The 15,089-nt window shown below is 61.8% G+C and overlaps 1 protein-coding gene across 2 annotated transcripts in view; it reads right to left on the bottom strand.

Moving 5' to 3' along the window:
• Positions 1 to 15,089, bottom strand: part of PLCG1 (phospholipase C gamma 1) — a 34,980-nt gene that overhangs the window by 4,557 nt on the left and 15,334 nt on the right. For both annotated transcript variants that reach the window (XM_024742871.1, XM_024742870.1), the window contains exons 2-25: positions 10,932 to 11,084; positions 10,761 to 10,854; positions 10,571 to 10,618; positions 8,290 to 8,374; positions 8,113 to 8,196; positions 7,855 to 7,889; positions 7,559 to 7,631; positions 7,493 to 7,519; positions 7,380 to 7,454; positions 7,074 to 7,192; positions 6,910 to 6,995; positions 6,712 to 6,832; positions 5,838 to 6,006; positions 5,602 to 5,724; positions 5,419 to 5,520; positions 5,151 to 5,338; positions 4,723 to 4,923; positions 4,532 to 4,651; positions 4,262 to 4,442; positions 3,410 to 3,487; positions 2,503 to 2,606; positions 2,228 to 2,324; positions 1,904 to 1,973; positions 1,292 to 1,449 (exon numbers count right to left, since the gene is read on the bottom strand). In XM_024742871.1, coding sequence (XP_024598639.1) covers positions 1,292 to 1,449; positions 1,904 to 1,973; positions 2,228 to 2,324; positions 2,503 to 2,606; positions 3,410 to 3,487; positions 4,262 to 4,442; positions 4,532 to 4,651; positions 4,723 to 4,923; positions 5,151 to 5,338; positions 5,419 to 5,520; positions 5,602 to 5,724; positions 5,838 to 6,006; positions 6,712 to 6,832; positions 6,910 to 6,995; positions 7,074 to 7,192; positions 7,380 to 7,454; positions 7,493 to 7,519; positions 7,559 to 7,631; positions 7,855 to 7,889; positions 8,113 to 8,196; positions 8,290 to 8,374; positions 10,571 to 10,618; positions 10,761 to 10,854; positions 10,932 to 10,965 — 2,472 coding nt within the window. In that variant the 5' untranslated portion in view covers positions 10,966 to 11,084. The remainder of the gene's footprint in view (positions 1 to 1,291; positions 1,450 to 1,903; positions 1,974 to 2,227; positions 2,325 to 2,502; positions 2,607 to 3,409; positions 3,488 to 4,261; positions 4,443 to 4,531; positions 4,652 to 4,722; positions 4,924 to 5,150; positions 5,339 to 5,418; positions 5,521 to 5,601; positions 5,725 to 5,837; positions 6,007 to 6,711; positions 6,833 to 6,909; positions 6,996 to 7,073; positions 7,193 to 7,379; positions 7,455 to 7,492; positions 7,520 to 7,558; positions 7,632 to 7,854; positions 7,890 to 8,112; positions 8,197 to 8,289; positions 8,375 to 10,570; positions 10,619 to 10,760; positions 10,855 to 10,931; positions 11,085 to 15,089) is intronic.

The following is a 15,089-nucleotide window of genomic DNA, read 5'->3' as shown; positions in this document are numbered from 1 at the left end:
GGAAGCCCCCAGCCACCTGGGGCATGCCCACCCACACCTTCCAGACCCCACTGTCTGTCCCCAGTCTCACCCCAGAAACGTCCTCTCTCCTCCCTGCCCCTGAGGACACATGCCCTCCAAGACTTAGGAGAGTGGCATCCTCACCACCAACCGGGCCCCAGTGACACCCCAGGGCCCTGAGCTGGATGCACCTGCAGTGATGCTGTGACCATTCGGTACCCAAGCCTCCCTCACATAGGCACACAGGCCGCCTCCCCATTTCCTTGTGACCTCGCTGGGGACTCGGGCTTACCTTCTGTGTCCTAAGGACCGTCGTCCTTCCCACCCACCCTGGCCCAGAAGCCTCACCCCTTAGTTCCCCTCACTCACTCAACACAACCACCTATACTCGCTGTGGCCAGACTTCAGCTACGGAGTCCCCACTCACAAGTGCCCCCATCCCCTCCTCTGACCCCTGGAGGCCCACTTCCTTCCAGAAGGGGCTCCTATTCTCAGACTCTTCCTTCCCCTCTCAGTCCAGACCTCAGGATCCATCCCTTCAACCACCTGGTCCTTTCTGCCTTGTCCTTCCGGGCCCTGCCCTGACAAAATCCTCAGCACCCAGCCCTCTCGGCTTGGCTCGTGGGTGTCCTTTCTCCAAAGCAGCCACAGGTGTGTACTGCAGGCCTTCCACCCCACCCCAAATGACTGCGGTGGCATTGAGCAGGAGTTCCCACACCCTGGCCAAGCACTTCCTCCTCTGTCCCAGGCTCAGTGGAAGAGCCTCCCTCCTCCAGAGGCTGGTCCTTCCGACCCAGCTTGGGCTCCGCGTTCTTCCACCATCCTGCCCCGCAGAGGCTGCGCCCTTGCCTTCCACGCTCCGTGATGCCCACTGCCATCCCACCCAACCACGACCTGACACGGCTGCTGCCAACTCCCAACAGGCACTTTCAGATTCTGACCCTGCCTGTCTGCTCTGCAGCCCTCCGCGCATCAGACCCCTCTGCCTCTCTTTCTTGAAACCTACGTCCTCAAAGGTCACACCTGGTTCCCAACCTATACCACCTCATCCCTAAGCCCCTGGGCACCCACTCCTGCTTCCAGCCCACGACCTGTCCTCTCACCTCTGCCCTTGGTATCCAAAAGCCCACTGAGCAGGGCCACTTGGACGTCCCACAGGTACCTCAAACTCAACACACCCTCAACATGCCATACCGCCGACCACGTGTGTTTCCTCCGATCCCTGCCTAGCAGCGGGGGCTGCCCACCCGGGGCTGCCCCGCTGCTCTGAGGGCCACTGGCAGGCTCTCACCCTGGCATCCGCGGTCTGGGCCACTTCCCGGATCTTTTTCACCCAGTCCTGCAGCTCCTCCTGTGAGTCGGCAGCCACATCTAGGGACCAGTGTGCCACCGATGCCATGCTGATGGAGAAGACGAAGGGCCGGTTGTTCTTGCCCTCAGGACGGATGGCTGGGAGGGAGGGAGGGAGGGAGAGGAGCGCAGAGCTGGGGACAGACGTGCCTGAGTCCCCACCCCACACCCCGTGAGGAGGCGGCACTGCTCTGCCAGGCCCACTTCACAGCTGAGAACGCTGCAGACCAGCAATAAGTTGCTGCCACTCCGGGCCGCGTGCCCCTCCCCACCCCGTCCCCAAGCCTCTGTCAACCCAGGGACCAGCCCATCAGGACCGTGGGCTTCAGCTCGCCAGCGGCACCCTCCACAGCGCCTGCGCAGGGCGAGCACGCAGGGGTCAAGGCCAGGGGTGAAGAAGGGAGCCTGGGCGTCAAGTGTATCCAGGAATGGGGAGAGCTCAGGGTGAGGGCAGCCTTTAGGGGTCCGGCCATTGGCTTTCTCCCTTGGGGCCTGAACAGGGCCACCAGGGACTGCGTGACCCTAAGGGGCAGAGAAGGGGCTGGGGGCTCACCTATCTGACAAGCCGGCACATCCAAGACCCCCCGCAGCAAGTCCCCCAGGGGGCTGTTCTCGTCCAAGTGCTGCGGAAGGCAAAGCCCACGGACGGTCAGCAAGCCCACTGTGCCCACACGGGAAATACATCTGACAAGCGAGCGTGTGAACGCACAAGCGTGGCCCACGTTTATCAGAGACCGCGGCCTCGGCGGGGCAGACGGGACCGCACGTTAAGGGGCTGTGCACGCACAGGCACGCTGACCCTGCCCGTGGTGGCGTGTGCACGGGAAGGGAGTCTGGGAACGGGAGCCCCGTCCCACCAACGGGGCTCTGGCCTCACCTCCCTCTCAGGTTCCAGGGCCGCAGGGCTGACCATCTCTTCCACGTAGTTCGACGGGAACCACAGCTGCTTCTTCCCACCATAGTCACCACGCCACCTGGGGAAGCCACAGCATGCTGACCCCTAGCATCCACCCCAACCCCCCCAGAGGAAGGCAGCCCTGCAGGTACACCTCAGGGCCCACGCAGGCCCGTGCCGCCCAAGCCCCTCTCACTGTCCGTGCCGCCGGCGCCCAGGATGCCTGGCCCCGCACCACGGGCTCTCAGCTGGCTCACCAGCCTCCTTCCTGCTTCTCCACGTTCTGGATGATGGCGCTCTTGGTGAAAGTCAGCTCGTCCTCTCTCTGGGCCTTGTAGTCGAAGAGAGCTTTGACGACGCACTGCAGGGAAGAGAATCACCGGTCAAAGCAGACAGGCCCCTCCGCCTCCTCTCCTGACCTGCGGCCACACGCACATGCGCTGGGGCTAACCAGCTGGGGCTCAGGCGCCACCGCCAGTGACCCAGCCTCACTACCGTCCTCAGCCGGGGCCTGTGGGAGGCTCCAGGGCAGATGGAACAGGAGAGCAGGGCCTCTGCCAGGGAAGCTCCTCAGGGTCCAGGGAGAACCTTGCAAGCCCCTGCCCGGGGCCCCAGGAGCCAGGCCAGGAGGCTAGGAAGGGAGTGTCTGTGGGTGCTGAGTGCCTCCTCTGGGACCGGAAGGCTTGCAGTGTGCCTGGGACCCCATCATTCCTCATCTGCAAAGTAGGAGCAGGAATCTTCTCCCAGGCTCCATGGCTGCTGAGGAAAGCGGGTGAGGAAAAGGGCACAGCTCCTTACCCCTTAGAAAAAAGCCCTGACAGAGCTCCATAAGGGGAGGGAGGGAGGGAGGGAGGGGCAGAGTACACCGTCTTCTGGCCAGCGTGCCCCACCCCCACCCCACTGCCCCCAGGGAGAAAACGGGGGTCACCCGGGGAGTAGTCTGGAAGGGTCGGTGCTGACCCCCAGGAACAGGGCTGGGGAGGGGTCGGCGCCGGGAGAGATGCGGTCGTACACCAACCGCACACCTCTCACCCCCTCTCTGGCCTCGGAAGACCACAACACCACTTCTCCCCAAAGACCACAGGTGGCCCTGAGCAGAGAATTCAAGCCCCAGGCAGCTGGAGATGCTCCCCAGCTGCCTGCGCCCAGAGCCCGAGGCTGCACCTTGAAAGTTGGCATGGGGTTCGCCTCCACGTAGAAGCCGGGGTTGCGGCCCTCATACAGGGCCCCATAGTCGGGTTCCTGGAAACGGGACAGAAGGGGCTTTGTTAAACGCCCAGAGGGGAAAGAGGCTGCTGGCTTCCGTGTCCCCACCCCTCCTCACCGGACCAAGTCTGCTGCCTTCACGCATCTGGTCCGCCAGGGTCCCCCAACCTCAGGGGCCTGGCCTCACCCCTCCTCTCTCTGCCCTCGCGCCCACAGCTCCAAAGTCTCGGTTCCTGAAGCCCCCCTGCGCCTGCCCCAGGCCCCCAGCACACTTCTCTCACCCCCCAGCCTCAGCAGGCGGCAGCCCGTGCCTAGGCCACCCAGGTCCAAGGACAAGAGTCTCAAGTGGACCTTCTGCGCTAGACCCCTTCCTCTTCCCCAGGGCCACACCCCTGGCCCAGAGCCCTTGGGGCCCCGCCCCACAGCCCTGCCTTCCTCCCTCACTGGTCTCCCTCCACAGCCGCGCCTCTGTAGCCTATGCACCCCTGCCCTGGGGACAGAGTCTGGTCTGCGCCCAGCCCCGGGCAGACCCTCTCCCCGTGTGAGCCCTAGGACCTCCGCACCCCATATCCTGGCCCACGGGGATCTCTCTGCTGGACGCCTGCCCCCACCTCTTCACCCGGCCAGCTTGTGCCTGTCCTTGTAGACGCCACTCGGAGGCCACTCCCTCCAGGATGCCCTCCTGGCTCCAGCTGGGCTAGCTGGCCCTCCCAGCAGCACCGCAGCCCCCGGGCCTCTCTGCTCCCCACATCCACAGCACCCCGGGACCGTCAGGTGCGGCCTGCCCCGCCCTGCCTCCCAGGCTCTCACCGCTGTGCCGATCTTCTCCAGTGCCTCCTCGTTGATGGGATAGCGTAGCTTCATCTTGCGGTACAGGGGATGCTTCTCGTAGTAGCTGACGAGGTCCACGAGGCTGTCAAACTCTGAGTTGCCCAGCATCACGGTCTGGCCCTCCTGCTGGACGCGGCAGTGCTTGATCTTGCCCTCAGCCCTGACAGGGACCGAACAGCCACACAGGGTCAGGGCAGCCCAGACCAGGCGTGCCCGCACCGCCCCAGCCCCCCAGGGGGACCCCCTCACCGGAAGGAGATGGCGTAGGAGTTGGGCTCATTCCGTTTCCGCACCAGGAAGGCCCCGTCCCGGGGGACGCGCATCAGCATGTGCTCGGCCTGCGCTCTGGTCAGGCTCGCGTGGTACCACCTGTGGACTGGCCCGAGTCAGACCCGGCCCCCACCCCCGGGTTCCTGCCCCGTCCCCATCCCCTCCCTCACTCTTTGCTCTCGTGGGCGTTGGTCTGCGGGACGGGCTCTGAGAGGCGCATCTCAAATTCGTTGCAGCGCAGGGGCACCTGCTGGTAGTGTGTGATGAGGTCATAGAGTGAGTCGAAGACGAGGTTGTCAGTCAGGAAGAACTTGGGGGTCCCTGCGTCCTGCCGGGAGTGGATCCGGCAGTGCTGGACTTTGCCGTTCCGCCTGAGGGGACACGGGGAGGCAGTGAGCAGCAGGCCGGGCCACACGCCACGCTCCACCCGCGGCGAGGCACCAGGCCTCAAGCAGGAGACACCCTGAGGACGGCTCAGGTGGGGGCGGCCCTCTAGGGGCTCCGCGCTAACTGCAAGCGTGTGTGCGCGTGACGCACTGTGGGACCTGGCCTCCCCTGCCGGCGTTGGATCCACGTGTGCACGCGCTGGGAGGGTTACCAGAAGGAGAGGGTGTAGTCGCCCACGAAGGTCTCGCTCTCGCGCACGAGGAAGGAGCCGTCGGGGGCCCCGGTCTCGATGCAGTACTCTGTGAGCAGGCGCTCGGCAATGTGCCGCCCGTCCCGTCCTGCCCCGAGCTTCCCGTGAAACCACTTCTCATTGGAGTGCAGCTCTGTGCTGCCACTGGCCTGCAAGGCAGAGGGCGACGGCAGAGACACTCGGTGACTCTGACCCCAGCCCGGCCCCTGGCCCTGGGCCAGCCCCTCACCTCCTTGGGCTCCTCCTCGTCCTCGTTGCCCTGGTCACTGCTGGTCTCCTCGGAGTAGTAGATCTTGCTACTGGTCAGAACGAAGTAGTGGGGATACCACTCCTGGAAGAGGCGGGAGCGAGGCCTGTGAACAAAGCCCTCTCACCACCCTGCCCCTCAGGCCCAGCCAGGCCCAGCTCTCACGTGATTCACGGGGTCCTCCAGGTAGAGGATGCCATTCTTGATGGAGTTGCTGATGTCGTTCTCAGAGTACATCACGGACGTAGGCACCTCTTCATAGGCACTGCCCTCAGCCAGCTTCTTGTGCTGTGGGGGACAGGCCACGACGTGGCTTCCCAGGCCCAGGCCCAGAGCCCCACCTCCTCACCCAGGCCTGGACCCACAGCTGGAGCGGAGGAGTGGGGCCCCCAAAGCCCTACCTTGATGAGGATCTTCCTCTTGAGCTGGCTGGGTGAGGGGAGCCCGTCAGCAGCAATGTCCACGGGCTTGGTGAGGAGTGTGTCCCCGAGCACCTTCTTGAAGTACTGGGCCATGTTCCTCTGCTGGGCGATGCTGCAATGGTCCTCGATGGACAAGATGACCGGGTACCTGTAGGGTGGGGGACCAGTGCGTAACACAGATCCTGCAATTCCGAGGAGTCACGGCTCAGACCCTCACAGAGTGAGGTGTTAGGAGCCTAGGGCCCAAGGTCCTTTCTAGAGGGTAGTCACCCCAGAGAAGAGGCAGGCCCTGGCCACTGTGGGGGGTAGGAGAGGGGTCTAGAGAGGCACTTTTGGGTGCAGCAGAAACCAAGGGCTGGGACTGTTGCAGACAGGTGTCCCCAGAGTTGATCTCATCATGGAGGCTGCCCCATCAGCAAGGAGAGACATACTACACCCAAGGTCAGGAGAGGTGACAAGCAGCCTCCAAAGTTAGCTACTGGGGGACCCCAGTGACCCCCTCAGTGAGGTGGGAGAGACTAGTGACCACGTGTTGTGGGGAACAATAGGAACTGCAGAGCGAGACACAAGGAGCACAGACAATTCTCCGGATTGTGACGGGAAAGGAGCTGGCAGGACAATGGCCTTGTGAGCCCAGGGTTAAGGAGTTAATTTTTGAGGATGAGAAGAGCTTGACTGTGTTCCACAGGCTGAGGAGAAGGACCCACGGAGTGAGCAGGTGGGCCAAGCGTGCAGGAAGTGAATGGCTCGGGAAGGGTGGGCTCCAGCAGGTGGCAGGAGGTGGAAGGCAGGGAGGGGGGTAGCACATTCAAGGGGACCCAGGAGAGAGCCGGAGCCGAGCCACGCCACTCACTCTGAGGCCACAAAGGCGTGCTCCTTGATGGTGTGCAGGACGTCTGAGAACTTGATCTTGGTGGTCAGGGTGTGTCCGTGGTAAATGACTGGCATCCCGTCTGGACCATCCCAGCAGTCCACTGGAGAGCAAGCAAGGTGACCAGAGTCAAGCGGGCAGGCCTCCCCCCGCCCCCACCCCAACCTAGCCCCCACGCACACTCGATGCAGCGGCAGCCCATCCGCAGGCAGCGGGCGTAGGCTTCCAGGGAGGACTCGCTGGAAAACTGGTCCCCGGTCAGGTACCTGGACAGGGAAGCAGGGCGGGGTGGTCAGGCGAGACCCACCTCCCGGGGTCGGGTGCGGGCCAAGGGAGCCACTCACGTGTTGTGCGAGGAGGAGATCCAGTAGTGGGACAGGGGGTTGTTCATGGTGTCGGGGCACACGGCGTCCAGCTGCGAATTCCATATGCTGTTCTCCTTGGAGAACAGGAAGGTGACGAACTGCCCAGGAGCAAATGCGGAGAGAAGAGAGGATGAGCCCCTGCCCTGGGCCACAGCACAGGGTGACACGGGAGAGAATGCTCAATCCAGGTCGGGGGCACGACGGACTGCGGGAGGGACCTGGCCGGGCTCCCGTGGGCCCGTCTGCTCCCTGATTCCCCGATGGAGGGTGAGGGGCAGGGCTCACCTCATCCAGGAAGAAGTAAGGCTCCTCGATCTCTCGCAAGGGGTCTCGAAGGAAGCTGAGCATGAACTCCTGCACCTTTTTTGATGGGTGGGAGGGTGGGGCATGTGAGGGGCCTCCATCCCGTGGTGAGCCCAGCCCCTCTCAGCCAGCACCCTGGCCCAACCCCAGCCCAGTCCTACCCCCTGGTACTCGAGGAGGAACTGCTGGAACTCAGGAAGGGACACCCGGCAGAGCTCCGGCCGCTCCCCCGCCCTGTGGGAGAGAAGGGAAATGCCTGGCGGCCGGCTGGCTAGCGTGGGCCACAGACAATGAGGGGCCCTTGGGAAGGCAGGGCCCAGCTCCCGGCCAGCACAGCCGCCCGGAATGGGCCAGCAGGGCTCCCCTGCTCCCGCTGCCTCCCACCTGCATCGGGAATCAACCAGGGGAGGGACGAAGGGGCCCAGGGAGAACCCCACCTCCCCAACTCAAACCAAACCTCAGGGCACTGGCTTCCAGGAAGGGGAGGTCCATCTGCAGGAGACAGAACCAGGTCAGCATGAGAGCCCCTGGGAGGCCACGTGGGGAAGGGGCTCTCAGGAAGAAAGGCTGGGGCAACAGAAAGGGGCAGGCCTCACGAGGAGAAGAACTGGAGAAATGGCACCCAATCACCCCCAAGCAGGGCAGCAGGGCTGAGGCAAGCGGGGCTGGGGTGGGACAGCAGGGTAGGGGCGGTGGGGGTAGGTGGCTCATGCACCGTCTTCTGGGCGCTGTACATAAGGCTGCGGTACAGCTGAGCAAACTGCCCGTAGGTGATATCGCTGGTGCGCTGCTCCAGGTCCTGCGAGGCAGAGCGGCACTTCCGGTCAGGCCTCCCGCAGGGCCTGGGGCAGCCAGCCTCCCACCCGCCTGCAGACGGCCCACCGGCCCTTACCGTCAGCCGCTCTCGGAGGAAGCGCATGTTGGGGACCCGGTAGTTGACCTGGGACAGCATGTTCTTCAGGTCCTTGGCTGAAATACTGAGGAAACAAGGACATCGCCAGTGGCCTCACCCCACCTCTCACAACCTCTGACCTGTGGGCTGAGTCCACCTGGGGCCGAACAGGTAAACAACACTACTCTGGGACCTGTGGTCCTGACAGTGAGGCTGGCTCAGAGCCACGGGGTAGCAAAGGAAGCCCCTTCCTTTCTCTGGGCCTCGGTCTCCTCAGCTGAGCAAAGGAAAGTCTAGGATTCTGGCAAGGAGGGGTCACCAGCCTCAGTAAAGTGGGTCAGGGCGGGGCAAGGGGAGCCCATCTTCGGGGCCGCCCTCCCACCAGCACCGCTCAGCTCACACGTCTGGGCCCTCAGCTCTCCCAAGGACAGAGAGAGGCAGCCACTACTGCGGGACCTCCAGGCTCCTTCCACCTCATTCTCAAACTCCCCGAGAGGGGCAGGCAGCTCACAGGACTCCCGCCCACTGCCCCTGGGAGTCAGGGCCTCCGAGGGGAGGAGGGGGAAGATCCTTCTCAGCTCAATACCACTGCTGGCAATGGAGCACACTCCCGGGGTCTGACAGGGAAGCACCCCTGCCCAAGAATGGGGCGGAGGACAATGCTGGGCCTGGCAACAGGATGAACACGACTGGGAGAGGGAGGCCTTCTTTCCTGGGAGGTGGTGGCAGGGAGGGAATGTGGGCACCCCTCCTTCTCTTGCCCAAGGGCCTGGCAGGCAGCACCAAAACTCCCTGAGGGATCCAGCCCTGCCCTGGGCAGTCCTGCTATCTATCAGCCAGCGCTGTTCAGCAAGCGCTTGCCTGGTCTCAGTCACCCGGGGTGGGGCCGTCAGGGTCCTCACTGGGCAGGTTAGGAAACTTGCTGCGTCATCAAGCTTTCCTTCTGTGGACTCCTTGCCATCAGCATTACACGCAGATTGTTACCACTCCCCCCCAAACACCTGTCTGCCCTGCTTCCTCTCCAGCCACTGCCCCTTCTCTGCTCCTCTTCACAGCAGTGCCTTAAAGGAGAGACCCAGGCTCCTTTCATTTCCTGAACCCCATCCCCACTGTCCACTGCCTGCCTCAAGGTCACCAACGACCTCTGTGCTGTCAAGTCCAAGGAGCACCTCTCAGTCTTCCCCACACGTCACAAGGCCTGGCACAGCTGACCACCCCCTCTTCCCTGGGCTTCCAGGGCTCTACACTCTCCGATTTTCCTCTTAACTCTAGAGCAGCCACTTCCCTTGGCTGGCTCCTCTCCTCACCTCCCCAGTCCCCAGTGTTGAGGCAGCATGGGCCTTCGATCAGCCACCAGCCTCCTTCCCTTTTCTTGCCAAGGTTACCCCCAGGCATCACCAGCCTTGTGGCCTTCCAAATCACCTATGTGCTCCTCAGGTTCCAGCTCCAGCCCGACTTCTCCCCTGAACTCGTTCTACACACCTGCCTGCTCAATATCTCTACCTGAACATCTAAGGGCATCACAGAACTTCACCCACTCAAGTGTGCACCTCCCACAGCCTTCCCCATCTCAGTCAATGGCAACTCCACCTTTCCAGATGCTCATGCCAAAAAGCTTTTTGCCGTGAACCTCAACTCCCTCTCTCACCCCAAAATCAATCTGTTAGGAAATGCTATTGGGCTCTATCTTCAAAATACAGCCTAGCCAAAATCCAACCCCTTCCTAATACCCCACCCTGACCCAGTCTTCTTCACCCAGAGCGTTGGAGTTGCTCCCTGAGTTCTCCACTCCACCTGCCCTGGACCCTCCAAGCGCAGCTAGCAGTTCTGTGCAACTGAACCCGGGTCACGTCACGTTTCTCTTCAACACCCTCCGTGGTGTCCACCTCTCTCCCAGTCAATGGTCCTCATCATCCATCACCCAGCTTTTGTCCTGCACCTCTCTGTAGCCCCTCTGGTAGTCACACCATGGCCTCAAAGCCGTGAGCTTCAAAGCACCCCCCCCCCGACACACACAAACTACAGGACACCCAGAGCCAGTTCTGTACCGCCTATCTCTGCCCACAGTGGCAGGGCACGTGGCTTATCGTCCCTGGCCTCTCCCGCCAGCTCGCACAAGGCCGTCAGAGGGCTTTCTGCAGGAAGCTCCTTGTGCCAGAACCACCTGCCCACCCTGCTTGAGGCGGGTCCTCCGGTTCTCGAGGCAGCTGCCTGGAGGTGGGCTATTGCTCTGGCGGCCCCAACCCACCCTGCCGGGCTAAAGCCACAGCGCAGGACCCACCGATCCTCACGATTCCGGTCCACTGAGTAGAACTGCTTCCGCAGCCACCTGGAGGGAGAGAAGCCCGAAGTGAGGCCCAGGCTTAGGGAGGAGACCAGCAGGCAGGCTCTGGGCACAGAGGCCTGAGTCCCTGCCCTGCTCCCTAGAGCCCGATGCCCCAACCCTAAGCACGTCTGCGGGGGGTTCTTACCTCTCAATCTGCAAGGGTGTGGCTGCCTGCAACGTATCCTCCATCAGCCAAGTCAGGCCCTTGATCCACATGTTCACTTCGTCCTCAGACGTAGCTATGAGCAAGGGGCAAAGAGCTGAGCCTGGGGCCAGGGGCTGCTCCCCTTAACTCCTCCACCTCCTCAGCTCCCACCTTGCAGGCTCAGGGTCTTCAGGCGGAATTCCATTCCATACAGGATGACAAAGCAGTGTGACTGGTCCGGTCGAAAAGCAGGATCCTCTTGGTAGCGATCGAAGTCCCGTGAGGTCTTCCCCGGGCGGATCTCCTTGATTTCTCGAATGTCAACTAGGAAGGCAGGGAAGAGGTCAAGGTCAGGCTGAGGTCTCTCAGGGTTAACACTGAAACGAGGGCAGCCTTGTCTCCCACTCATTCCCACACTCTCCTCATGGAGGACCACAAAGAGAGACCCCCCCCCACCCCGGGAAGCGGGGCAGAGTCAAGACCACTCAGTCCTACTGGGGGACAGAAGAGAACTGGGCTGAGTCTAAGGACAGAGCTCTGCTAAAAGCTGAGTGTCTGCGGGAACAGGAATCTCCGTCCTGTGTACCTTCCCTCGGTGACAATATAGGCAGTTCACTCTGACCTGGGAAAGAGCTGGACTCTACAAAGAGAAGTGGGGACCCACGGCTGTTCTGTGAGGACCCTTTCCTGACACAAAAGTAATAAAACTAGGGCTTCCCTGGTGGCGCAGTGGTTGAGAGTCCGCCTGCCGATGCAGGGGACACGGGTTCGTGCCTCGGTCCGGGAAGATCCCACGTGCCGTGGAGCGGCTGGGCCCGTGAGCCATGGCCGCTGAGCCTGCGCGTCCAGAGCCTGTGCTCCGCAATGGGAGAGGCCACAACAGTGAGAGGCCCGTGTACCGCAAAAAAAAAAAAAAGGGTACACAAACTGAATCATAAAGTCCCAAGGGCAGGCCTGGGGCTGGGCAGGCCCAAATGGGTTTCAGGGTCCATAGGAGGAAGGAGGGATTGGGCCAAGAGAACTGGTGCAGCCTGACGGCTCACCCCCTAAATATCCCTGAGCAAGACCCAGCAAGAGCAGCGGCTGCCCACGGATGGCTCCCATTCTGGCCTCACGGCACAGACTGGGGAAGCACCCAGGTCAGAGTGGCAGATGAACTGCTTCAGCCACTACCTCTGAGATGACACTGAGTGACTCACTTAACTTCCCTCCATCTCGGTTTTACTATCTCTAGAGCAAAGAGCTTGACTGAATTTCTCTAGAAGGCAGGGCGGCAGAAAAGACCTGTGTGGGCCCTGGGGTGGGCCTGCTGGGACTGGACTCCCGGGCTCCACCTCACCTTAGCTGTGCGACCTCAGCAGAGTGACAACCACTCTGACCCCACTGCTTCCCTCGGTGAACACAGGTAACAGACTGCGGCACCTGGAGGTGTTGCTAAGCTCAAAGGTCCTAACAGCCCAGAGCGCCCAGCCCTGTGTGCCAGCCACCTGGCACATGGTGGGCACTCATTCAAGCCTCCCTCCCCCTCCCTCGGCTCTGTCTCCTTCGGTGGTCTGTGGTCTGCACAGGCAGTCAGAGCAGGCACACAGGTTGCGACCCCAGGCCTGGAGAGCGCCTGGCTGCACACTCACACTGTCCCTGGGTGCCGGCTGGGACCCTGCACAGAGGGCACACTTTCCAGCCAGATAAAGAGACAGATTTAGGGAGGTCAAAAGAGAGAAGCCTGGCTTAGCCGCCAGAAATGACTCTGAGCACTCCCTTGGCTCTAGAGCCTCTTCAAATGCTCTCGACCCAGACTGGCCCGGAAGATCTGGAGCCAGGAGGGCTGCCAGCATGCTGCCTGGCCCACCTCCCCCCAGAGCCCTCCTGGCCTGAAGTGCACAGCACCCCGGCTGGAATGTTCTAAGAGGCCCAATCCCAAGGCCTTCTTCCTGTCCCTCTAGCCACAGCTGTGCTCCACCTATCCTACCTCAAACAGTGGCATCGCCTCCAGCCCCAGGCCCAGCTCCCCTGCCAGAACACTGCTGGTTCTCCCTGGGCCCTGCTCCCGTGCCCTCAGCAACCCTCACAGGCCCGGTCCTCCAGCTGAGGGCCCCCCAGTTCTCACCAATCAGCCAACCTTCTTGAGCCTACGAATCTGTATAGGCTGTTGTTGTTCTGATCCCCCCTGAGGTTGCTCACTATGGAGAACCCACTCCTTCTCCGGCCTTGAAGGCCCGCTGTGATGCGGCTCCAGTGATTTACTGCCACTTCTGCCCTCCCATCTTCTCTGCTCCATCCCACCTAAGCTGGACTGAGGGCAAGAACTGTCGTGTTTCCTGTCCCCATTTCACCTTGGTCCCTAGCCAGGGGCTGTCTACCTCCCAGACTCCACTCTCTCTCACCAAAGACCCAATTTAGAAGAGCCTTCCTGCAGTAATCATGCCCTTGACACCCTGGGGCACTACGTGTGTGTTTGTTCTTCAATCTCTCCCAGGCTGGGCAAGGCCACCCAGTGCTTGCTGAATGACTGAACAAACAACGGAAAAAGCAGGCACACCACTGGGGGGAGGGGTAGCACAATGGGAGTGGTTTTTAAAATGAAGAGTTATGCTCAGGTAAAAACAGAGCGGGGGTGGGGAGGGAGACTGGGTCACAAAGACCCAGCCTGAGAAGACAGGGTTCCCAAAGATGGAAGGAGGAGCTGAACAGGGGAAATGCCCAGATCAGAAACTGCAGAATAACCACAAACCTTGCCCTCTGAAACAGAAACCAGCATGCTTTTCCGGTGCAGAGCTGCTGTCACCCTGCTCCCACACCTCTCACACAGGCACACGACCTCACACACACAACGCATACAGGCCAACGAGGCCTGTGTGGTCCACAGCCTGGGCCCTTCCGCGCAGCTGCCCACCAGTCATCAGAGGCAGTTAGTCCACGATGTGGCTACCGCCCGGCAAGCAACTGCAGGGTCAACCTGAAGCCTGCTGCCAGGCCACCTGCAGCACCCCACACATGTGCTGCATGTGCACACACACGTACACACAACACACACTGCCAGCGGGTCCTAGGTGCCCTGTGGCCTGCCCCGTGCCCCTGAGTACATTTCCAGTGAGACCATACCGGAAGCAAAAGAGGCTGGTCCCCGAAACAGGGACCAGGTAGGCACACAACAACTCTGGGCCAGGCGCCCAAGTCTCCCAGGCTCCTGCTGGCCACACAAGGCCCCTTGTACTTCTCCCCACTGGAGCTGTCAGCCCGGCCCTCAGGCCCTCCAAGTCCATCAAGCCAACCGCAGGCTGGAAGGACAAGACACCAGGGTGAGAGGCGCTACCAGGTTCTTAAAAGCTGCATCCTGTGTGACCTCCCACCTCAGCCCCACCCTCCCGCCTCCCAGAATAAATACAGCAGGGTCCTCTTCCTGAGAGCCAGGACCGGTTGCCCAGGGACTGCCATCAAGGGGAGGAGACCCCCTGGGACAGGCACGGCCTCTGCCCTGCAGGGTCTGGGTCAGACCTGAAGGAAGGGCAGGAAGAGAGACCCTCTCAGGACTTGGGAGCTTGGGGGAGGGAGGAAAACTGTTTAGAGGAGCAGGAAACCCACGACCCAGCACTCATTCCCACATAGAACCACGGAGAATAACATTCAAGGGACATGGGGAAAAGAAAAGCCAGTGGTACTGGGAGGTCCCGGCTAGGCTGGAGATGGGGGAGTAAGATGGGGGAACTCTCTGAGGACAAGGGCAGGATCCCACAACCAGGGGCCTGCAGCCAGGCAGGGCTGATGTGCAGCAGAAGGGAGTAGGGCTTTCGTTTATGACAAAGGCCCACCCGCAAGCTCACCCAAACCCTAGAGGGCCTGGGGGGGTCCATCAGCACAACCCAGCCAGCTCAGCCCATTAGGAGCCGTGGAGGGCTCATTCCTCTAAGGACCAGGTCCCCAAGGCCCACGCAGAGGCCCCAAGGAACAGTGTGGGTATCACCATTCCAAGCAAGGCCATGGCAGACAGCGACAAGCCTGGGCGGTGAGGGGGGACTCAGTCCCTGGCATTTAATCGCCCACAAACTCTCATGAAGAAATAGACTAGCCCTCCTCAAGAGGCTCTGGGCTAATGAGGGACCACCGCACCTGGACCAGGGACTGGCCTCTCATGCCAGCCCTAAGGGCTGAGGGCCTGCTCACAGGCCAGGCTGCCTCCTCCCACTCCTTCAGGAAGCCTGCCCTGACCATCCCCTTCCTGAAGGCTGTCCAGGCCCAGCAGAGGAGAACCACACAGATCTTAAATTCTAGCTGTGAGGTCCTGGGCAGTCCCGCTCTTTTTTAAAAAAAATTTATTTATTTTACTTATTT

This window comes from Neophocaena asiaeorientalis, unplaced genomic scaffold (genome assembly GCF_003031525.2).
Source record: "Neophocaena asiaeorientalis asiaeorientalis breed wild unplaced genomic scaffold, Neophocaena_asiaeorientalis_V1.1 scaffold82, whole genome shotgun sequence".
NCBI lineage: Eukaryota > Metazoa > Chordata > Mammalia > Artiodactyla > Phocoenidae > Neophocaena > Neophocaena asiaeorientalis.
This window is presented reverse-complemented; position numbering and strand designations above follow the sequence as displayed.